Source organism: Musa acuminata, chromosome BXJ2-10 (genome assembly GCF_036884655.1).
Source record: "Musa acuminata AAA Group cultivar baxijiao chromosome BXJ2-10, Cavendish_Baxijiao_AAA, whole genome shotgun sequence".
Taxonomy (NCBI): Eukaryota; Viridiplantae; Streptophyta; class Magnoliopsida; order Zingiberales; family Musaceae; genus Musa; species Musa acuminata.
Genome location: NC_088347.1, coordinates 27,972,936 through 27,994,380, shown reverse-complemented (window position 1 = coordinate 27,994,380; position 21,445 = coordinate 27,972,936). Strand labels below are relative to the sequence as shown.

The 21,445-nt window shown below is 39.7% G+C and overlaps 6 protein-coding genes across 7 annotated transcripts; 4 read left to right on the top strand and 2 right to left on the bottom strand.

Moving 5' to 3' along the window:
* The first annotated feature begins 422 nt into the window (after positions 1-422).
* On the top strand, positions 423-2,722 carry LOC103968364 (uncharacterized protein At2g27730, mitochondrial). Of its 2 annotated transcripts, none has more exons than XM_065129008.1 (3): positions 423-619; positions 723-806; positions 1,703-2,412. In XM_065129008.1, the coding sequence occupies exons 1-3, from the start codon at positions 470-472 to the stop codon at positions 1,724-1,726; spliced, it is 258 nt and encodes an 85-aa protein (XP_064985080.1). In that variant the 5' UTR covers positions 423-469; the 3' UTR covers positions 1,727-2,412. The 2 variants fall into 2 exon arrangements, with proteins under 2 accessions (XP_064985080.1, XP_009379813.1); XM_009381538.3 differs by lacking the exon at positions 1,703-2,412 and adding an exon at positions 2,440-2,722 and having other exon boundaries at positions 426-619.
* Positions 2,723-3,488: 766 nt separating this feature from the next.
* Positions 3,489-8,688, top strand: LOC135624912 (signal recognition particle subunit SRP54, chloroplastic-like). The gene is made up of 15 exons (XM_065129002.1): positions 3,489-3,706; positions 3,805-3,937; positions 4,052-4,119; positions 4,206-4,307; positions 4,393-4,545; positions 4,636-4,713; positions 5,218-5,343; positions 5,832-5,934; positions 6,189-6,289; positions 6,694-6,831; positions 6,905-7,048; positions 7,252-7,327; positions 7,443-7,528; positions 7,653-7,778; positions 8,350-8,688. Exons 1-15 carry the CDS (start codon positions 3,521-3,523, stop codon positions 8,455-8,457), a joined length of 1,728 nt encoding a protein of 575 aa, XP_064985074.1. The 5' UTR covers positions 3,489-3,520; the 3' UTR covers positions 8,458-8,688.
* Positions 8,689-9,100: 412 nt separating this feature from the next.
* LOC135624916 (small ribosomal subunit protein eS25-like) lies at positions 9,101-11,462 on the top strand. Its single transcript, XM_065129007.1, has 4 exons — positions 9,101-9,234; positions 9,317-9,391; positions 9,480-9,614; positions 11,136-11,462. The coding sequence occupies exons 1-4, from the start codon at positions 9,154-9,156 to the stop codon at positions 11,247-11,249; spliced, it is 405 nt and encodes a 134-aa protein (XP_064985079.1). The 5' UTR covers positions 9,101-9,153; the 3' UTR covers positions 11,250-11,462.
* A 101-nt stretch (positions 11,463-11,563) lies between these two features.
* Positions 11,564-12,823, bottom strand: LOC135625740 (alpha carbonic anhydrase 1, chloroplastic-like). The gene is made up of 6 exons (XM_065130830.1): positions 12,723-12,823; positions 12,425-12,633; positions 12,235-12,344; positions 12,068-12,170; positions 11,826-11,993; positions 11,564-11,740 (listed from the first exon to the last, which is right to left on the bottom strand). The coding sequence occupies exons 1-6, from the start codon at positions 12,796-12,798 to the stop codon at positions 11,564-11,566; spliced, it is 843 nt and encodes a 280-aa protein (XP_064986902.1). The 5' UTR covers positions 12,799-12,823.
* Positions 12,824-16,900: 4,077 nt separating this feature from the next.
* Positions 16,901-17,597, top strand: LOC135624915 (uncharacterized). The gene has a single exon (XM_065129006.1). The coding sequence runs from the start codon at positions 16,958-16,960 to the stop codon at positions 17,402-17,404; it is 447 nt and encodes a 148-aa protein (XP_064985078.1). The 5' UTR covers positions 16,901-16,957; the 3' UTR covers positions 17,405-17,597.
* An 815-nt stretch (positions 17,598-18,412) lies between these two features.
* Positions 18,413-21,192, bottom strand: LOC135624914 (heme-binding-like protein At3g10130, chloroplastic). The gene is made up of 8 exons (XM_065129004.1): positions 20,910-21,192; positions 20,743-20,832; positions 20,582-20,652; positions 19,606-19,707; positions 19,402-19,506; positions 19,151-19,286; positions 18,745-18,854; positions 18,413-18,649 (listed from the first exon to the last, which is right to left on the bottom strand). Exons 1-8 carry the CDS (start codon positions 21,118-21,120, stop codon positions 18,578-18,580), a joined length of 897 nt encoding a protein of 298 aa, XP_064985076.1. The 5' UTR covers positions 21,121-21,192; the 3' UTR covers positions 18,413-18,577.
* Positions 21,193-21,445: the final 253 nt, after the last annotated feature.

Genomic DNA, 21,445 nt, shown 5'->3' with positions numbered 1-21,445 from the left:
TATATATATATATAATATTTAAATTTTAGAGGGATATGGAATATAGATATAATATTAACATTTGGAGGGGAAAATATGCTAATTTTAAAATATATGCTATAAACAATAGGAGAAGTTTTTTTTGCCTTTTATTTTTATTTAAAATTCTGATCACTGGAAGATTAATAAACATTTGATGGCATGTCCCTGACCGTCCGATCGCAGAAGTGGATCATATCAGTTTTGAGGGGTGTATAAGAATAACATAAATTGGTTTAGGCTTTTTTGATAAATTGCGTACTGGAATATTCCAAGCCTCGAAAGATATTTACGCCCCGGTTTACTAAACCGCTCGAGAGTAGCGGTTCGTCGGCTGGCCCGGTTTACTCCATCCTTATCCATTCCGGTTTGTTCTCGTATAAATTGGACTCCCTCTCGTGGGTCCTCTTAGCTTCTGGTCTGTCGTCTGTGGTCGCGAAGCAGGTCGTCCATGGCAATGAGATCCGCCACCGCCCGCGTCCCTCGGTTGTGGAGGCCGGCGATGGAGAAGCTGGCTCGGAGGAGCCCTCGTTTCTTTAGCGACGACAGGGGTCGGATCCTCAGCGAGGAGGAGCGAGCTGCCGAGAACGTCTACATCCAGGTGAGTGGCCCTTGCTGCTGTCTCGGTAGCCTTTGTCGGAGCCTTCTTGGTCTTGATCGGGGGATGTGTTCGTGTGGTCTGACTGGGCTGGTTTTGTGCGTAGAAAATGGAGAGGGAGCGGATGGAGAAGCTGAGGCGAAAGGCGGAGAAGGAGAGGCTCGAAGCCGAGAAGGCCAAGTCCGAGAAAGTAAGCAAAATTTTGGGCTTCCTTTCTGCTTTATTTTGTAGCTTTCGTTCTCTAGTTAAGTTGATCAGCGTCAGATTTCTATCATATGGATCGTAGGTAAGCCATAAGCAGCTAATCTGTGCTCTCTGTTTGGAAAATTTGAGTATTTGGCTTTCTGATAGCTTCCAGGATTGTGAAAATGATGTTTTTCTTAGAGATTTAGGGCTTCCATACTTCTTTAACAAGAAAAAGGTGGGGTTTTGTGTCTGGGGATGTGGTTGCTATCAAAGAGGTTTGAGGTTTATGATGATTGCAACAACTTAGCAAAAGCATATTTTGAGTTGGAAAAAAGGCGAAAAACTGGAATAAAAGAGGGGATGCTATGGAGTACATCGGAACATGGTAAATTGGGTGGACTTCGAACTTGGTTTCTAGTCAAACATGTCACTCAAAGGGAACACTCTTTTATATGTGATAGAGCTGTAATAACTGTACCCTCTAGTTTTGGACACCATCTCAACACTTCGGCTCATAATAGTGTGTAGTTAAGCTCCTGCAACATTCTACAACAATAAACAAGGGGAAAGCTTTAAGGGGTCACATCACATCATTGATTTTTCTGGAGATGATATATCTAAATTTGTCATAGAGATCATGCTGTCCGTTGTTGTTAAATTCAGTGATATCCTCTTTATGTAATTTAAGTTGAAGAAAAAAAAATTGATTATTTTGTCATTTTTGACCAATTAAGCATCTTCCTTTTATGGATATTTTAATCTCTTTCTTAGATCATTTTCTTTGGGAGGAATTGAAGAGGAGCCTTCAAAGAAGGATTTATGTCACAGTGTCCAGCCTTCTTATTAATATTGTTGTGTGCAAGTCTATTGTTAAATCTGACCCATTCAAGCTAATTGTAGGCCATACAAATTCAGAGCATATGACTTACATGCAACAGTCATGATGAGACGAAAATAACATCGTAAAGAATTCTTGATACCAGAAGATTACGAGATGGCTAAGCTATATAAATCAGTCCTTAGGTCTTCAGTGCCATAGAAATCAGAAAATACCTACGAAACAAGGGCTTGTCATCCGAAGTGGTGTGACCGGGGAACCAGTAAGATGCTTTTGATACAGAATCTAGTTCTTTTTAGTTTTTCCTTGATCATGTTGCATTTGAGGAAGGAAAGTGTTTTAGGTTGCTAGTTGTATTACCCTTTTAAAATCCACTTTAATTTTACAAAAAATACACCTGCTAAGATGGCAATATCAATGAAGAACACTAGTGTTGATTTTGAAGCAAAAACTGCAGGAATTGTGGTTATGTAATAATGACATTGCAAACTCTTTGTAGTTTGGTATTTACCTCTTACAGTTGGGTATAATAATCTTGGTTGTACTATTAGATTCTATTTATCAGCAAATCATTTACTTTGGTTCCTCCATGTGTATATATAGTTTCAGCAAAACTAAAAGACTAAATCTTAATTTGGAGTGATTGAATTTGAGATAGAGCTTTCGAGCTTTTTGACGTGGTAACAACTAATTAAAGTAATGTTCTTTTAGATTGATGATTTTGTTGCTTAATAATGCAGAGAGGGCCAAATATCAATACTTCCTTTCATGCCTTCATTTCATCTTTGTGTTCCTGCAGAGATCCGAGGAACCTCACAAAGGCTGACGCGGATATGCTCTCCTTCCTACCGCAACTCTTCGCCTGTGTACATACTGTGGTCTTGGATAAATGTATGCGTGCTTAAATAAGATGAAGATTAAGTGGCATGTAGACTCTTTTCTTGTGGACCTCTGACATTAATCTGTACATATCCTGTAGATTTAACGTGTAATAACGTGGAGTTGATGCTGGAGGTATCGACTTCAGCAGCTTCGATGTTTATTAAGTGAATGCGAATGCAATGGCCTCCTCTTGGGTTGTATCTCACTAGCATCCAAAGATTCATCTTGTTGGCTTCAAACAGTTCGTTCTGCATCAAATAACGAGTTCATTATATATTATTTTCTGTAATTAGTTAGTTAGTATTTTGATTTTTATATTTTTAAAAGTTATATTAACTTTTTATATTTATACAAATAAAATATTTAATATTATTTTTTTTCATGTCATTGACTCATTGATTCTGTTGATAAAAATAAATAATTTTAATATAATTTTTAAAAATGTAAAAAATATAAATGTTAAATATAATTAATTATATGAACATTTTATAATTAGTCTTTGAATAGTTTTGGATATTATTTTGAATTTAAAAAATATATTTTAATCATGCACAGCACTCATAATGTTCTCTACTTTTAGAAAAAAAAAAGAACTAAAAAATCTAAATTAGAGTCGAATTGAAAGACAAAAGGCAAAGCAATTATGTTGACAGATCACCTTGAAAATATAAATTTGACACATTAATTCGTGGGATGTTTTGGTCAACATATACAGTAGGGAATAGAAATTAATATCTCTTTGCTCGCTAAATTGATATATATATATATATATATATATATATGATCATTAAAATTATTTAAACAGGATATTTAATTATTGTCATATTGTTGTCACAACAAATATGGCCATATCATTTATATAACAATAAGAAAATAATGTTTTTGCATTTCTGAATTATGCAGGGGCTGCATTGTAAATATGCTAAAAAAGGCTTCGCGTTTTATTATATCCTCCATTATCCTGTCTCTTCTCGTCGTCCTTCGCTCCGTCTTCGGCCATGGAAGCCGTCTCCTTCTCGGCTTCCCCTTACCGCCATCTCTCCCTGTGCGCGCCATCTCTCCACTGTAGTGGAGCCTTTTGCGGCGCGAGGGTCGCTGGAAGGCCAAACCTTTCCTCCAATTCCTCTACTTCCTGGACCGGCTCGACCCTCTACCTCGGATCTTCCCGCAGGACTCTATTTACCGTAAGCTTGCCCCAAGTCCGAATTCGTGATACTGTTCCTTTCTTTCTTCGTCTTCATCTGCGTGACAGTGTCATGGTCACAAGATTTCTTAATCTCAGAGGGAACTTTGGGGTTGGATCAATTCAAAATCTGAACACGTTAGTAGAGAGAGATGTTTCACGGTGAGGGCAGAGATGTTTGGGCAGCTGACGACTGGCCTCGAGACGGCCTGGAACAAGCTTAGGGGTGTAGGTCTGCAAATCCATCCCCGCTTCTCTTCTTGGCTGCTTCCCCTTGCTTTAGATTCTTGATTTTGGTCACCGTTTACAGCAGTTTCTTGAATCTGTTGCCAACAATATTTGGCAGATGTTTTGACCAAGGAGAACATAGCCGAACCAATGAGGGATATCAGGCGGGCTCTCCTGGAAGCAGATGTGAGTCGATGGCAACAACTTCAAGCAGAGGAGAGAGAACTCTTCTCTCATTTGATTGTATGACCTGATAACATACTGTTGTGTAGGTAAGCTTGCCGGTAGTGAGAAGGTTTGTGCAGTCTGTTAGCGACCAGGCTGTTGGTGCGGGCTTGATTCGAGGAGTGAGACCTGATCAACAATTGGTGAAGGTAGCAATGAGTATGAAGCATTTATCTTATAGAATTATACAGGTTCTCTTGTACCATCTACCATCACGATGTGTATCTGATGCAGATTGTGCATGATGAACTCGTGAAACTGATGGGTGGAGAAGTGTCTGAACTGGTATTTGCAAAGTCTGGTCCGACGGTGATGTTACTAGCTGGTCTTCAAGGTGTCGGAAAGACTACTGTTTCTGCGAAGCTTGCTTTCTACTTGAAGAAATTGGTGCAATTTGAGGACCCTCTTGTTCTCCTTATTTTGTTTGGGTAAAATCTGCATGTCCTATTGATGCTAATTGAAAAGCACAGTTTTCAGGGTAAGAGCTGCATGTTGGTTGCTGCAGATGTTTACCGGCCTGCAGCTGTTGACCAACTTAAGATTTTGGGAGAGAAGGTAACCTACAACTTCTGGGTATAGTTTGCTTGTCTGAGAATAATATTTCTGGTGGTCTTGTTCATCGAGTCTGTACAAGCGTGAGTAGGGGCAGAGAATGTTGTATTCTGGTAACATTTTTTGGTTCCTCTAGCCACTAGCAGAAAAGACCACTCTTTAAATTTAACTATGATTTACCTAGTGGTGGTAGTGTCCACAAAATCTTCTGAAGTAAAGAGGTTTTTCTCTTAAACTTAACTATTTGATTTCTACTATCTTCGTAATTTAACCTATTTCCTGAACAACTTTTGTTCTTATTTCGAAGTAGCTATTTGTTTTTAGGAATCTTGAAATCTTCATCTTGAAAAACTATAGTATTAGATTTTTGTGCTAATCTTGGACATTTCATTCGTGAGCTTGCATGTTTGATTTATTTTTTCCATTTACTAATTTCTCTTGTGACATAACTAGGATCTACTGTCCTCTACTGTCATCTCCTTTATAATAAACAGTGAGCCTGTGCAGGTGGGTGTCCCTGTTTATGCAGAAGGCACAAATGTAAAACCTTCGGAAATAGCTAAGCACGGTCTTGAAGAGGCTAGGAAGAAGTCAATTGATGTGGTTATAGTGGATACTGCTGGAAGACTTCAGGTCTCATGACATCTTTATTTGTGATTGCTTTTTTTTTTTGGGTGTTTCTAGTAAATGTAATTATATATCTTTTTTATTTATGATAAGAAAGGAACCAAGGGGAGTTATGAGTATAATTTTGGTGTTGAAAAGAAAATTGGTATGATGAAAGATCTTTAATTTGAGGAGCATGATGATTTGCAAGAACCCTGTATAATTAGTAAAAGCAAACCTGAAGGAGAATGATAAATACACCCACCTTGAATCCTCAAAAATATATTATTGAAAAAATAACATAGCTAACTTAGGCACCATTTCCAAATAAATTTAGTCAAAACTTGAAATCTTCATTTCAACTATTTAAAACTGTGACTTCACCACTCTTACATGCAACTACATCCTCATGTATCTTTCATATGCAGAAAATTCAGAAGTTAACATGATATTCTTATATAACTGTTTGTCTTCATGATAAATTGTACTTTAGCTAAATTCTTTATTCAAATCAGATAGATAAAACAATGATGGATGAGTTGAAGGAAGTAAAGCAGGCATTGAATCCTACCGAAGTTCTGCTTGTAGTGGATGCAATGACTGGCCAGGAAGCTGCAGGTGGGCAAAAACTAGAGTTACTCTATCTGTTAACTTCTTTGCTGCATGCTTCAGTGATTTACTGTATGTTTTAAATATTGTTGAAGACCAATAAAACAAGTGTGCTTAGTAATGACTGTTTAATTGGGTAGCTTAATATGACTAGTTTGTATGAACTAGCTTCTTGCTATGATGATAAATTAGGAGGCCTGTTTACTAGATTGTGTTTCCTTTGTCTTGCCTACGTCTGTTTCCTTATCAACTCTTCTTTGCAGCCTTGGTCACAACATTCAATATTGAGATTGGTATTACTGGTGCAATACTAACAAAGTTGGATGGTGATTCTAGAGGTGGAGCAGCTTTGAGTGTTAGAGAGGTTTGACTTCTTAACATATTCTTGGGAAAGACTTTACCTTTTGGTTTGATGAGGTCATCTCATCTTTCAGTTTGAAACAGCTTTCTCTACATTTTTTGCTTAATAAATAGTGGTGCTATGGGCATCAGAAAGCTCTATGGAAATATTGAACTTTTACTTTCATAGGAAGGAGGACTCAGACAATTTTAGATCTTACTTTTTTAAAAATTAAACCATACATTTAGATGCTAGAATGTCTGAATTTCTTGTATAACTAGTTTTAACTTAATATGGCATGATGACCACTTTTTTCTTTCTTCTTGGGATGTGTAATGACCTTTTTAAAATAATCTCATCATAATTCATTCATGCATGTTGTGGACCATCTTTTGCTCTTATATAGCACTTTCTTTTGGCCGTTGTAGGTATCAGGAAGGCCTATTAAGCTTGTAGGACGAGGGGAGCGTATGGAAGATCTTGAACCTTTCTATCCTGATCGCATGGCAGGCCGCATATTAGGGATGGGTGATGTTCTTTCATTTGTGGAGAAGGCACAAGAAGTAGTAAGTATTTGTTATCTTCCAAAAATTTCCTTATCATGTGCATTTCTAAATAGTGAAAAAATCGTGCTAGTAGATGCGACAAGAAGATGCTGAGGAATTACAAAAGAAGATCATGAGCGCAAAATTTGACTTCAATGACTTTTTAAAACAAACACGTGCTGTTGCACAAATGGGTTCTGTGAGCCGTGTCATCGGAATGATTCCAGGCATGGGGAAGGTACGCATGTTTAACTTCATAATGACTGAGTTTCCATTTGCTTCCTTAACTGACTTACATTTATGATTGGAGATGAAGCTACAAGAGGTCACTAAGAAATAATGGCCATTACTTTGTGTAAAGAAATCTTAAATTTTTGTATAAACTCTTTTGTGGTGGATGATAAAACTGCAACTAACTTCCATGTCTCCTGTTTCAAAAAGGTTACTCCATCTCAAATTCGTGAAGCAGAGAAAAATCTGAAGATCATGGAGTCAATGATTAATGTGATGACCCCAGGTAGATATTTTCAGTGAGACTAGTGATAATTCTCGTTGTTTTCACGCCTTCATCTCTAACACCTATTATTTCACACCCAAAATCCTAAACCATGAACTTATAATTTAACACACAGAGGAACGGGAAAAGCCAGAGCTTCTAGCTGAGTCACCAGCTAGAAGGAAGAGAATTGCTACTGAGTCTGGAAAGACAGAGCAGCAGGTCTTTCTCGCATAGAGCTTCTGAACTCAGTTTTAATTAAAGATATTTAATGTTTTTTGCATTCTAAAGAGCATTGCATTATAAAATTTTACTGGGGTAATTTATAGAGCTTTCTGGTGCTTAGGTGAGTCAACTTGTTGCTCAACTATTCCAAATGCGTGTTCGAATGAAGAACTTATTGGGGGTCATGCAAGGAGGATCCATCCCAGCATTGAGCAACCTAGAGGAGTCACTGAAAGCAGAGCAAAAGGTACCTCTCACTGCCCTCTTGGAAGAAACTCATTGACAGATCCTCTAGACTGATTGATTTCCTAATGGTCATTGCCTTTTAGTAGTCTGTGTGATGCAGTAGAATGAAACCTCCCACTCTTATCATATGAGTTGAACAATCTCCTAACACTATGGATGTTCCATAACAAGCTTCAAGTCCTTATTACTAGTAATTATGCCTTAAGAATGATCGATCAGAAAAACTTTCTAAATAAAATGCAAAAAGAGTTTTGCCATAAAAAAAGCCTCTAACATGAGCATTTAGTAATCATCCCTATGTATGAAGATTTAATTTTCAGAAGCAATTTGGGTGCCTTCTGTGACCTGATATTTTTCACATGAAACCTGTTGCAAGTGTAAAAAATTTAGAGAGAACACCTAGGAAATAGCATATATATTACCATACTAGGAGGAAAAGTAGTGCATTGAGACCCTGATCTCCAAAATGGTGGAACTTGTTAACATAAATCTTGATGATTTTTAGTATGCAATGATCTGTTGCGGCCTATTATGTATGTGATGACCGGCTTCCTTATTATTTTCTCTAACAGGCACCTCCTGGCACTGCACGGAGGAGGAGACGATCGGAGCCGAGGAAACAGTTTGCAGACTCGGCATCAGCAAGACCCAGCCCTCGCGGATTCGGAAGCAAGAACTGAGAGTACTACCCTTCATGTGGAACCTTGCAGCCTTTCCCATGGCTCTTTACATATCTGCAGGTTGACCTTCTAAACCTTCTGTGCTGTGGGAAGTCAAATCTGAGAATGTCATCTCCGAACTCAAGTGTTATTTGTTTTCTTCTTGCGACTTCATAAACGATACATATAGCTGCTCAATCTGTAATGAGATTTATCTACCTTAATTGTTTCTAGAATAGTTTCTTTCTTTTAGATGAGAACATATGGTTCGATGAAGGAAATCTTCCCAAGCCAACTTCTGATCCATCAACTGTTCTTCCGAAACCTGCTCAACCTAAACAGTGAGTCATGTTGGGATAGCCCAAGCATAACCGGGGTTGTATAGGCTTAGTTCTGGTTCAACCCTGGTTCAATCTAAATCAAATCCAAATAAAAAACCTACATCCTCACATATATGCATACATTTGTCTATGCATATAAATTAATCCTATTGATTCTTTAATTGTTATAAAAGTAATTAAAGCCCACTGTCATTTTTCACAGAGAGAGAGAGAGAGATGTCTCTCATTTAACAATGGACCGGTCTGGGCTTCGGCTGGACCGGTAATGGGTTTCGGGTTGATCTTGGTCTTAGGCTAGGCCTTGGGCTCGGTTCGGCGCACGTCAGCGCGAAGCGGGCGAAACCCTAAGCCGCGGAACCCTCTCCTTTTAAAGCCAATGACAAAGAACAGCATTCTCTCTCCTCATCAACTTGCGCCGCGACGATCTTTCTTCTCCGCGTTTGGATCCAGGGAGATGGTAAGCGTATCTCCATCTCCTCCTCATATTAGATATTTTCGTTGGTGTGATTCGCTAATGGTTTCTTTGATCTGTGAGTCAGGCGCCCAAGAAGGACAAGGGTCCGGCCCCGTCCTCGAAGCCGGCCAAATCTGGTGGAGGCAAGCAGAAGAAGAAGGTATGGTGTGCTTGTAAGGTTAAATTTAGGGCCTTGGTTTTTTTACTTATTATCATGGTGCTCAAGTGATTTAGAATTTGGATTGCAGAAGTGGAGCAAGGGGAAGCAGAAGGAGAAGGTAAACAACGCGGTCCTCTTTGACCAGGCGAACTACGATAAGATGCTGTCTGAAGTTCCCAAGTACAAGCAGATTACCCCTTCCGTGCTGTCCGAGCGATTGCGGGTAAAAGATCTCGACTTGATCTGGTTCATCCATTCGATGTTAAAGAAGCTTCTTAGAATTCTGCAGCACCCTCTCTTTTGGAAGTAGTTTACTGTTGGTTTGATTCTTTGAATGTAATCTCGTCTCTCTTTCTCTGCTAAATCCTTTAGCGCTACAACTCTACGGTGATATGTTTGAATAGATGTGACGTGCCTTAAGTCTCAATTTTTGGTGAGTGTACATCAATATGACAAAAGTATGCACATCATGCAGTATGTAAATGTGGAGAGATCGGTCATTCCATTTTGAGACGAGATCAATTAACCACTCTATAGATAAAAGATAGTTAATTGATGGAAGTACATAACTATAGTTTAGTTGATCCAAATTGTTGCTTTACTTTTCTTTAATCATTGGGTTAACTGCGTTTGCTCGTGTGGTTGCTAGGATGTATGTCTGACTTTTCATGCGTACTTACTTAAAACATGTTATGATTAACCAATTACTTAGGGTTGATTTTGCTTTGCTCTACTAATTAAGTAAATTTTGTGTTGCATTGGTTCCATTGCTCATGCATTATGTTGTTGGAAGAAATCAAGTGTCTGGTTTAAATTAAGGGATCAGATTTTTTTTCCGTTAGCTTGAAATGTGCTGAAACAGGTTTTACTTTTTTTCCTAATGAGAGGAGAAAAAAGAATCAACTGGTTTGTGTTATACTTGGGTTTGGTTAATTGTCGTTAGTGCCTTCTCCCTTTTATTTAGGTATATATAGTTGCTTTGTTTTGGTAGCATTGATGCTCACGGAACTGATTTCTTTAGCTTATGTTCATAAAAATTGGAGCCTCTAATTTGGGAATCTATCTTTTAGCATAATTTTTACCTTTGTTGATCAATTTGTCCTTGGACATGAAACCATCTTCATAAATCTGGAGAAGGCAATGACAAGAACTTATTACCCAACCTTATGTGGATAGGCTTCAGTTATTTTCTTTTTCTTTTTGACGTCCTATGATTTGCAATCGTAATATATAATACCTAAGTATTTGGGTAACTGGTGTAACTCTTCGTTTTGGTATTCTGTGTGATTGAATATGTAGCTATTGTGGTTCATGAAACCTGTGTGAAATCTCTCTTTGCGACCGTGATAATTTTATTCTGGTCAGCACATTCCTTGCCTTAAATAAGTATTTTCTTGACTGGCACCTTTTTGTGTATACACATGAAATACTGTGTGAAAATCAAATGTTTTCTTTTGAAATGCTTGGGTAAAATGTCATGATTGCCTTTTCTGCTGCTGCATCTTTGACATTGATATGGTTCATCCTTGAATTTCTATTTTCCGGCCCATGCAACTGTGGTTTAGGGTAGGTGATAGTAGCTCTGTCATACTACTGTCTGCCTCTTTAATTATATCCATATTAGTATTTAGCATTATTATGATGATAAGAACCGAAGCCTCCTTCAAGATCCTCTTGGATACATGTGGTTTCTTGTTACGGTATGCATTATTATGACTTGAGCTTATGTCCTCTTTCTTTTCAGATTAATGGATCACTAGCAAGGAGGGCCATAAAGGATCTTATGGCAAGGGGTGCTATTCGGATGGTGTCTGCTCATGCAAGCCAACAAATCTACACTAGAGCCACCAATACTTGAGAGTAGCTTTGTCTCCCTTGATTCTCTAGCAATTGGTACTTATTTTCCACTTGGGTTATCGGTTGTTTTCTCGGTAGTATTAACTATGTATGGCATTTAGTTTTTATTGCTTTATCAAGAACAAATCTCTTCTTTCAGAGTTGAACCTCATGTTCCCTATCGAGTTTGCTAGATAATATGTTTTGCCATTACAAGAAATCATTGCCTTGACCATACATTGTGTTGCTGCTTGGCTGCAATTTCCAGTTGCTTTCATCGAGCTGATCAAGAAAATTATTTGCTGTTGGTGGATTAGCCACCACAACAAATGCTTCTTATGCATGACCAGGAAACAGAGAACCACAGCATCTGCAAGACGGCCGCCGCTGCCTCTCATCGTAGAGCTGCACGGTCCGCCCGTTCAGCGGCTGCAACGGCCTCGAGTTACTCCGGTACTCTTCTTCCAGTGGCGCTTTCAGTGCGCTTGCTTGCTCCTCGCTCATCTCTCTCACCTGAAACGTCACACACGAAGAGGACAGAGAAATCAACTGGTGAGATGCCAACTGAGCTTGATTCCTAATGTTCGTGTGTGTATACCTTGCCGAGGATGCTCCATATAACGTTCTCAGTGCATGGTGGTGTCGTGAGAGATCCAACGTATCTGTAGTACTTACGACTGTGGCGCTTCCACCATCTTGTACGAACAATACCAACTGGAACTTGTGCGCGTGCCCCCATAGCCAGCTCATCGATCTCCTTCCTCATCTGTGAATTAAGGTACTTTCGTCAGTAGATCACGAAGCAATGACAGCATCTTATTCCCCTCATCGCCGTTCTACCTGGACAAGGAACGCGTCCGGGTGGCCGTACCGGTACAGGATCGATACGACGGTGATGTCGCCGCCGTCGGTCTTGTGAACGAGGTGAAGCTCCACCGGAAACCTGTCGAGAGATTGGAACAATTACGTAACAGCAGCAGAAGAATCCATTAATCCAAAAGGCATACCGTTCTCCGTTGATGGTGTGCTCCGAAGGCGAATGCCAATGCATTTGTAGCAGGCTGTAGTTCTTCCCATCCACGGTCACTTTCCCTGCACCACCACCTTCATACCGTAGCTACAGGAAAAGGAGTTCGATCACCTGAACCATGCATGTCTCTCATTACTTGCTGAGGTTTCATCGATGGAGGAACAGACCTCGACGTTGAAACCATTGTCGATGAAGGTGGCGTTCGTGGGGACGTAGTCCCTGTCGAGTCCTTTCAGGTTCGGGTTATAGACCACGTCGTCCTTCACGATGTTGATTGGGGACTGGTGCTTTCCTGCAGAGCACAGCTTGAACTCTGAGCTTAAGCTTCCCCATTTCTCTGGTCCAGTTGCTCCACCGTATCCAAATCTAATGAAATCTGTCGAACACCGCAAGTTCCTGAGACTTGGCTATTAAGAAGAGCTTGAGCTTCTTGAGCGCGACCTGCAGGAAGTTGAAGCCTCATACCATGGGCATATGCACAGGCCACAAGAAGGGACGCTATCTCCAGGGAAAACATGGCTTTCATGCAAGCCATTGCCATCTATATCTCCTCTTCCTCCTCCACTTAGACAGGTAGAAGCAGCAGTCCATATAAAGAAGCAGAAGTTTGTGGTGATGGGGTGGGACGTTCTGCAATCCACGTTGGTACGCAGGACTTTGTGGTGTGATCCATTCTTCTACAGGTGAGTCCTGTAAACATAATCTAAGACATCTACTTTTTGGCCTAATAGATCAGGCATGTCCATGATCTGACAGTGCTCTCGTGCAGTGAGTTCTGATGGTATCAACAAGAAGAAAAAGAGGAGTTGAACTTTTCTAGCCGACCTAAAGAGTCCACTCGATGATCCTTTCTGAGAGCAAGCACTCTTTCCTTTTAGCTTCTCAGGATGTGAGACAGGATTCTTGAATGGGTTTGATGCCAAAAAGACATGCAATGGATCAATTTTAAGTATCTTTTCAAGCTGCAACAATGAAAGATCAAGGATCAACTATTAGCTGAAACCTAATCAAGAAAACACCACAAAACAAGACAAATAGCACTGGAATGAATATCTACATTGTTGTCTGAGCGAAGATATCTACTTGCATCATGTTTTGACCTATTGAATTTAGGAACTTTGCGAGTTGATCATTCATAACTCACATTTCCCTTTTTACAGAGAACAAGAATTGACCATCAGCACACTTAATGTGCATATATGGAGCAAACAAACTGCTACTCTGGTGACTGAACCAAGAATTCTCCAAAAGAATGCATTCTCTTTAGAAAGAAAACATTAAGAATCATAAAATGGCACACAAACATGGACAAGATGCCAAACCTCATCTCATCATTCACTTTACTCAAAAGCAAGTGTGAGCGAAGATTCCAGTAAGAATCATGCACTTTCCAATATCTCTCTATCTATTGCTAAGTAATCGAAAAGGGTCCCCATGAGGATGTAGCATACAAGTGTCAACTTCTTGCTGCATGATCTAAACTTCTTGCCTGCCTGCCTGCGTGCATTAATATCAACCTCAAGTGGCACTTTGTTTGACGGTGACAAACTGAGGATGGTGTGAGACACTCATCGTTAGGTTTTCTTGCAAACCATATTACATTGTGGGGAATGGCAACATAGGAACAGGAAATTGACTTCATTATCGGCATCCTATTACGATGCTGCTATATCCTGCCTTCATCGTATTGAGAGTTGATCCTGTTTCTTATATGTGTATGTATGTATGTATACATATTTAACTATTGAAACGATCAAATTCAATTTGATGAGATAATTAATATATTAATTTTATTGAGTCAAAATAATTGACAGAGAATGTTTAAATCCTAATAAAAAATAATATACTAATCAAGTCCATATAAATCAATTTACTCATTCTTCAAAATCTAGTATTAAATACGATATTCTCATCAATATCCAACATAATGCAAAATCAAATCCTATTATATTAGGATGTGAGGCTCAATCAAATGATAGCTCTTTAGTCTCTAAATTGTTCTTAGTCGAAATTTTTTTTATCACGTTTCACGCTGATGATATTATTAATATATTAATTTTATTGATGCTAAACTATTAATTTATATTTTTAAAGTTTTAAATTAATGATAATATATTCATCAAATCTTTACAAATTAATTTTTTTAATTATAAAATAATTTGAATCATGTCCTCACAATTGGCAAAGAATATTTGTGACAAAGTCATTTTTTAACATCATCATCATAGTGGAGTTTTTTTTGTTTTTGTATCCTCAATCTTTCTATTTTGCACATTATTTCCTTGATCTTATTATCTATATGATAGACCTTGTAATCTTCTACTTAATTTCAACCCATGAAAGGTGCTTTTGACTTGTGATAGAAGGCTATTGGGATACAAATAAAACTTCTTCTAGAGGATGAACATAAAGGTTGGATGCAATTGCTTTATATAATAAAAAAAATAGAAAAGTGATAAAGTTTTGCTATGATATGTCATACAGTGGAGTCATTTGGACTTGACATGAGGGAATAATATACACAAGTTAAATAAGTTAAATGTTAGGAGAGACCTTTTATATAAATGGCAAGAATCAGGAATTTATGTGGGAAAGCAAAATATTTGAGGACTAATATATATATATATATATATATATATATATATATATATGTATATATGAAAAAATATAAAATTTTTGGAAGGATATATGTATGCAAAATATAAATTCTTGGAGGAATATATATGAAACATTACAAATCAGAGGGACCAATAAATATTCTATTTCCAATCTATGAAGGAATTAATATATAAACTCGGAGGAATGAGTGAGCCGATTTCTGTAATAGTCTAAAGTTAATTAAATTATTAATCAACGTTTCTATTAATGTGACAAAAAATAACCAATCAATTCTCTCAGTTCACGGAGTGATGGCATCGAATTCATAAAGAGGTGACGGCTTCCTCCGTAGGTCGAGACAGGTATGTGCATGAAGCAAAGCGCAAAGACTCACTCACGCATGCCCATTGCTTCAGCTCAGATAGAGACCTCCTAGTTTGGGCGGCGCCGCCCCACTTCTTGAGACACTGCCTCGGCCACCGGCCAGACCTGTTAAATCTTGCGCTGCGCGTGCCATCTATTCTTCTTTGTTGCCTGATGCAACAACGAAGGTTGGAGACGTCGATCCGTCGTCATCCCCACCATCACCTTAACACGGAAAGATCTCGGTGGTGTGCGAAAAGGTGGTGGGGAAGATGAGCTCGGCGTGGGTCCAACTGATGCATGATGATGATCTAGAGTTCTCTACCTGAAATGATCAAGACAGGCAAGCAATAATTCCACTGTTGATTCATTTGGACGCCAGAAGAGGAAGAAGAAGATGATGACACGAACTAAACTCCTCCGATCCCTTCCACGTTCTCAGATATTTTGCGGACGAGAGACATGCTACAACGATCATGCCGACAATGAAATCTAGAAGAAAGATGTCCCCTTGTTGTTCTCGGATATTTTGCAGACGTATTGTTTGTGATTTGGATCTTTGTCGTCGTCCTCTTCTCCCACTGCTCCTACTTTTCCCTTGACGACACGCCATTGTAAGCAAACAGATTCCTCTCTCCTTCCTGGTTAGGGAAGCATGCAAACTGTTCCATGGTTTCTTCTGGAGGACATGGCGACGTGGAGATGGACCAGTGCTGCCGACTGCCAAGAAAATGAGCATTAGCATTCGGCAGACGGCATGCAATGCAGACTTCTCAGCCATGCGTAACCCTACCACCATGAATCATGCATGCCTTCCGTTTGTTGACCATCTAATAATGATCTCAGCTCAGCTCTCTCTTCTTGACGAGGCTGCGGGATTCAGGCGATTGGTTTGTCTGTTTGGAGCACAGTGTTCATGGACCACGTTGGGTGGGATTCCCCGAAGCAACAGAAGACGAAAGGAAAGATGAACTTGGCAGATGGATATCGGATATCACGATCACGCGCAGGAGGAAGAAAGAGAACAGTAGAGAGAATTACTTGGAAGTCTTACCTACAGTCACTGTCCTTTATTGCGTGTCGAAACACTAATATGCCATCTTCTTCATGAGATTTCAATCATCCACTATAGTTTCCTTAGTGAATTCTGGCTCTGTGACAGGACAAAAGCTACTGCACTTTTAGTAAGACCATGTTTTGGATGGGTAAATGGTAGAAGGGTTGGAAACAAGTTCATGAAATGGACGTCAACATCAGGGTTGACTGGTAAACCCTAGTGCCCGGTGTTCAAACCACTAGCCAAGCCTTTAGTGGTACATCTTGCCTCCGACCATCCTCACCACTACAAGTAATGGGAAGTTGATGGCAGCCCTCCACTCAATGGTTCATTTTGTCTTCAGACACACTAAAAGTGCAGCAGACTCCCATTAGTTTAATCCACACATCTCATGTTTGATCGCCATGCTTTGTAGGTGGAAGAGTGCTTGGCCTTTTGTTCTTGTATGACTACGTTTGGAAGCATTCTGCACGCCCTCTGCCCACTTCACCATCCCAGAAAAAACAAATACTTCCGCTGGTGGGGTCTTCGTCAGGAGCTTTGTCCATGGCATTCCTCTGCAATATCTCGCCGAGGTAGGGTCATTTCTCCATGCATCTCCTTTTAAATACCGAGACTCGGCCTCCTCCTTCCAGCCTTAGGCCTTGATCCAACAGCCATTAGCCTTCACAGGAGTGTGAGCATGGGGAACTGCTTGGTTCTTCAGGAGAAGAAGGTGATCAGGATAGTGAAGATGGACGGAGAGATCCTTCGGTACCGATCGCCGATGAAGGTTCAGCAGGTGCTGGATGAGTTCCCCGGGCACGCAGTCTCCGACGCGCTTCCGGTGGTCACGTACTTGGATCCGGCGCTGTGTTTGAGACAGGGGCAGCTGTACTATCTTCTTCCACCGAAGAAGCCGGCGGCAGCGGTGGAGACCAGCGTCGGAGAGGAGGGGGTGATCAGAATCAAGCTGGTAATAACCAAGCAGCAGCTGAAGGACATGTTGAGCAAAGGAGGGGTGTCCCATGGTGACATAGTATCTTTTCTACGGGGACAAGGAGGCAGAAGTGGTGCAAGTGAGAAAGAGAGATCCATGGAGTGGAAGCCTACTCTGGAAAGCATACCAGAAGGCAATGATTTCTGCTAGGAATTGGGTTCTCCAACTAATTAGCTGAAGGATGATTTAGATCTGATAAGCTCATCATGTATACATACATATATATATATATGCAATCATAGGAAGGGGTTCTCTTTCTCTTTTCTTCTCTCCCCGAACCAGAGAAGGCAAAGATAGCCCATGAAACACATACTGAGTTAATTCCAACTTTATCTCTCTCCAAGGTGTCTCCATGAAACGTGATGCAGGTTTTCTGCTTTCTTCTTTGGCCAATAAATCTATTAATCCAGGACAATTAATGTCAAGATAAATCCTATCAGTTCCAGCTATATTTCCTAATCTCATCTAGTGTTTACTTGGAAGTGCCAATCATGCTCATCCACTGTGGTTGATCTCATGGGGCTAATCGATTCGGATGATGAAACAAAGAAAGTGGATCGTCATATATTGATATCAATGTCAAACAGAGAGAAGCATTGTTTTGATATATAGGCCTTTGAAAATGAGTTCTTAACCATATGTTAGTCTCATACAAAGAAGTTTAACATCATATCTTCTTGCTTATGTCCGAGGGAAGGTATTTCCAATCCAACATCATTAGCTGATCTGCAGAGTGCTACAGACACGATCCAACATCAAAAGCTTTTCTGCAGTGACTTCAGATCCAAATCTTAGCTCAGTGGAGCACTACAGAGGACATGACAGTAACTGGTAGATTCTGTTCATATCTTGTCCAATACAATAGTTGAGATTAGCACATTTGGATGTTATTATGCTCAAAGAATGAACTAACGATAAGGAGTAAACAAAAGAGTAAGGACAAATTTCTGTATGTTAATGTTCCACTCAAAAGAATAAAAACAAAATATAAAGGAAGTTGAAATGCATCATTTAGGAGATCATAGGAAATGATGTGATGCTCTTAAAGTTATTCCCCTGGATCTTCTTTGCAATCTTTGATGATAGATACAAAGTATCAGCTGTGAGCACCAATGAATATACTAATAGGAAAAGATGATGTGATTGGAACAAGGAGAATGCTTAAAGCGATTGAATCAATGATTCTTATAGCAACTCATGGCTTTAAAATTTCTGATCATCCAAATGTATCTTTCTACACTTCTTTCTACTGCAACAGCTGACAAGACAGTGTGTTCATACATCATCTGTTCCATTTCCCTCAGAAAAATCATGTGTGTTCCACTAGGCTTTCCTTTCAACTTCCACTGCCACTTCGTTTCTACGGGTAAAAGGAAGCGTGAATGGGGGATTGAACTGCGGAATCACACGGAAAATGAATTCAGTATAAGAAACACTTCTTATATGTTAGTTTTTTTCTCAGAAGCAAATGTAGATCGGTCGAGTTCTACCTGTGCAACTTCCACTGATGCACCTTCTTTCACTTGGAACTCTGTATCACTTCTTAGAGCCTCACGTAATTTGGATTCTCTTTGCATGACATCTTCATCTGTAACAAAGCCTGATAGATGGAAAGATAGCATGCTGAGGATTACATGGTTTATCAAACTGTAACTCCATTGCATCTATCAACAAAAAGCAGGAAAAAGGAACCTTTCTTTGCTAAAGTAATGCACATTGGAATAGCTTGATTTGATTGCTTAAACAAAGTTTCTTCTTTGGACATCCCAATAATCCATAGGATTTCTAGACCAAAGTACAGCACCCATAGATTTGTTTGTTGAGTTCTTGACAACAAACATATAACTTGCTGCATGTCTGTTCATTATTTCTGTGATCTCATTAATTTTCACACACCTGAGAAGGCAGCAACTGCTACTATTTTCTTTGGCACCTCTTTGATGCTTACTGATGGATCTTTGGGCATTGGCAAGTTAGAACCGTATTTGGATGGCATGACAAATGACATCTGCCACTTATCCTGATTGGGTGACTGATCCACAAACATATTACGCTTAATCAATAACCTTCCATACAGTAAAGTCTAATGAAACATGCAAAAAGAAGCAGATACTACAGAGTGAAAACTGAATGACATTAGAACTTGCCTTGTTTGTGATCACAGGGGTTGTCATATCCATCTTCACTCCATCAGACTGCGATTTGTGGGTATAAACAGGAGTGGTCATTTCCATTTGCTCGCTTGTAATATTCTGCAAAAATAATGATGTCGGATTTAGATTCAAGTTCAACTTCAAAGTAATCCACAGGAGCTTCTTTCTAGGACAGAAGCAGAGAAGAGCTTCATGTACCTTACCAAATAGGTATGCTGCTAGGACATTGAATGCTTGTGATGAGCCATTGAAATCAAACCCAGTCTTCCCTGGCATTGTTGTCTCGGCAATGAAATAAGACTGTCGGGCACATTCACATCCATTTATCAGTATGAACTATCAAGAAACACAATAGGGAATCACAATAATCTACCCAATTTACCATGAACAAATAATAATGCTAACAGAAACATGAAAATTTTAGCAAGATTCTATACGACATTCCAGCTTTTCTTCGTCATCCTTCTCTTCTTTTATTGTTCTTAATACGGAGGGAAAAAAATCTTTGGCACTTTCACCTGTTGTGGTGTAATCAATCGGTTAAGCTCATCGATAATTTATTCCAAGGAAATCAAGGTGGCTTCTTTCGGCTAAATCAGCATTTACTTGCATGTTTTCTTCAAGCTGAAAAAATAACAAGTTTCACACTGTCAACTCCAAACACACAGCAGAGCCTGAATTTGAAGTCCATTACCTTCAGTAGTTCATAAAATTCATTTCTTTAACACACTCTGCTGCTAATTTTAAGAGATACTCCTCCCAAGTCTTAAGCTTTCCCTCAATCTTGCTTTTCCTGATCAATTTCTCGATTTCATGTCTTGTGTTAATCGATATCATTAACCATGCTGAAAGATTCAATCTTTACAAATGTTAGGTGACATTTTCTCCTGAAAGTTTCTGGCTGCTAACATCAACAACTATTAGTCCTCCCAACCTCCTAAGACCCGACCCCCCTTTTGAACCTCAAACTTCTATCTTTATAAGCTGTGCTGAAAGCCTCTATCTTTGTCGACGAAAGAACAACAATTATGCTTACAAGTCCCTGGAACTAATACGAAGAGCAATCTTGACATCTTAAACAAAAAATTCAGATTAAATTCCGACAGAAAAGAAGAACAAATGAAACATTCAGGGAGTATTATCAAAACAAAAGAGACCTCTGTGGATATCTTACCTCGACTTCTCTAATCTCGTACTCGTTCGTCCGCTTCAAGACCCGGAATTTGACTGTTTCAAGATCCGGAACTTCCCATTCAAGAAGAAAGCAAGGAGAAAAGTTAGAACTGAATATGGGGACGGCATGAAATCAAGAAGAAACCAAACAAGAAGAGCTACCTGACATCAGAGCCTCCTCAAGATTCTGAGCTTCAAATCTCCTCCGCGGAAAAGCGTACTTTGCGGTTTCCGACGCCAATTCCACCAAATCTGCCACCGTAAACAATGATTCAATCACACAACAAAATCTCTCGGGAACTCCGTTCCTAAAATCTCTCGATCCTTACACCGCTGAGACACGGCCGAGGCCTGGGAAGCGAGGGCGAGTACGAGAGAGATCCGAGTCTCCCATGCCGACGGGCTCCTCCGCGCCGCGGTACCGCTTCGCTCCGCCGAGGCCATGACGATGGTCGACGACCGCGAGGACGACGGGCTCCGGTGGCTAGGAGATTTAGAGATGGAGGTGACGATGGTGTAGGGTTTCCACAGCGTAGCCATGTCCTCTTTCTTCTTCTCCTCCTCCTCCTCCTCCGATCATGTCTACATCGACCGAATCAAGATCTCTTTTTTTTTTCCCGGTGCTACGGAGTCCTCTGTCAGGAATTATTGTGGTTCGCGTTCGTTAATCTGGTTAGTTCTCATGAATCTATGTAACTCACACGTGGCGACTTCTAAGTCGTGGAGAAAACATGAACATTAACATGTAATGAATTGGGTTAAGTAATTTCTTAATTTTCTTTGGGCAAAATTCCAAGTCTTTTATTTTCCCACGCAGCACTTTCCTTTTACTTTATTCATAGAGTCTTTTATTTTCTAAAAAGAT

Bases quoted from the DNA above. Each gene is read 5' to 3' on its own strand.
- LOC135624914 (XM_065129004.1), bottom strand. From the start codon at position 21,120: ATGGCTACGCTGTGGAAACCCTACACCATCGTCACCTCCATCTCTAAA. The intron at 20,833-20,909 runs GTAAGGATCGAG...TTACGGTGGCAG, and splicing joins CTCGGCCGTGTCTCAGCGGT to ATTTGGTGGAATTGGCGTCG. The intron at 19,708-20,581 runs GTAAGATATCCA...TGTGCCCGACAG, and splicing joins ACGAGATTAGAGAAGTCGAG to TCTTATTTCATTGCCGAGAC.
- LOC135625740 (XM_065130830.1), bottom strand. From the start codon at position 12,798: ATGGCAATGGCTTGCATGAAAGCCATGTTTTCCCTGGAGATAGCGTCC. The intron at 12,634-12,722 runs GTATGAGGCTTC...GGTGTTCGACAG, and splicing joins GGCCTGTGCATATGCCCATG to ATTTCATTAGATTTGGATAC. The intron at 12,345-12,424 runs GTCTGTTCCTCC...CTTTTCCTGTAG, and splicing joins ACAATGGTTTCAACGTCGAG to CTACGGTATGAAGGTGGTGG.
- LOC135624915 (XM_065129006.1), top strand. From the start codon at position 16,958: ATGGGGAACTGCTTGGTTCTTCAGGAGAAGAAGGTGATCAGGATAGTG.
- LOC103968364 (XM_009381538.3), top strand. From the start codon at position 470: ATGGCAATGAGATCCGCCACCGCCCGCGTCCCTCGGTTGTGGAGGCCG. The intron at 620-722 runs GTGAGTGGCCCT...TTTTGTGCGTAG, and splicing joins CCGAGAACGTCTACATCCAG to AAAATGGAGAGGGAGCGGAT. The intron at 807-2,439 runs GTAAGCAAAATT...GTGTTCCTGCAG, and splicing joins AGAAGGCCAAGTCCGAGAAA to AGATCCGAGGAACCTCACAA.
- LOC135624916 (XM_065129007.1), top strand. From the start codon at position 9,154: ATGACAAAGAACAGCATTCTCTCTCCTCATCAACTTGCGCCGCGACGA. The intron at 9,235-9,316 runs GTAAGCGTATCT...TCTGTGAGTCAG, and splicing joins CGTTTGGATCCAGGGAGATG to GCGCCCAAGAAGGACAAGGG. The intron at 9,615-11,135 runs GTAAAAGATCTC...CTTTCTTTTCAG, and splicing joins TGCTGTCCGAGCGATTGCGG to ATTAATGGATCACTAGCAAG.
- LOC135624912 (XM_065129002.1), top strand. From the start codon at position 3,521: ATGGAAGCCGTCTCCTTCTCGGCTTCCCCTTACCGCCATCTCTCCCTG. The intron at 6,832-6,904 runs GTAAGTATTTGT...TCGTGCTAGTAG, and splicing joins TGGAGAAGGCACAAGAAGTA to ATGCGACAAGAAGATGCTGA. The intron at 7,779-8,349 runs GTACCTCTCACT...TTTCTCTAACAG, and splicing joins CACTGAAAGCAGAGCAAAAG to GCACCTCCTGGCACTGCACG.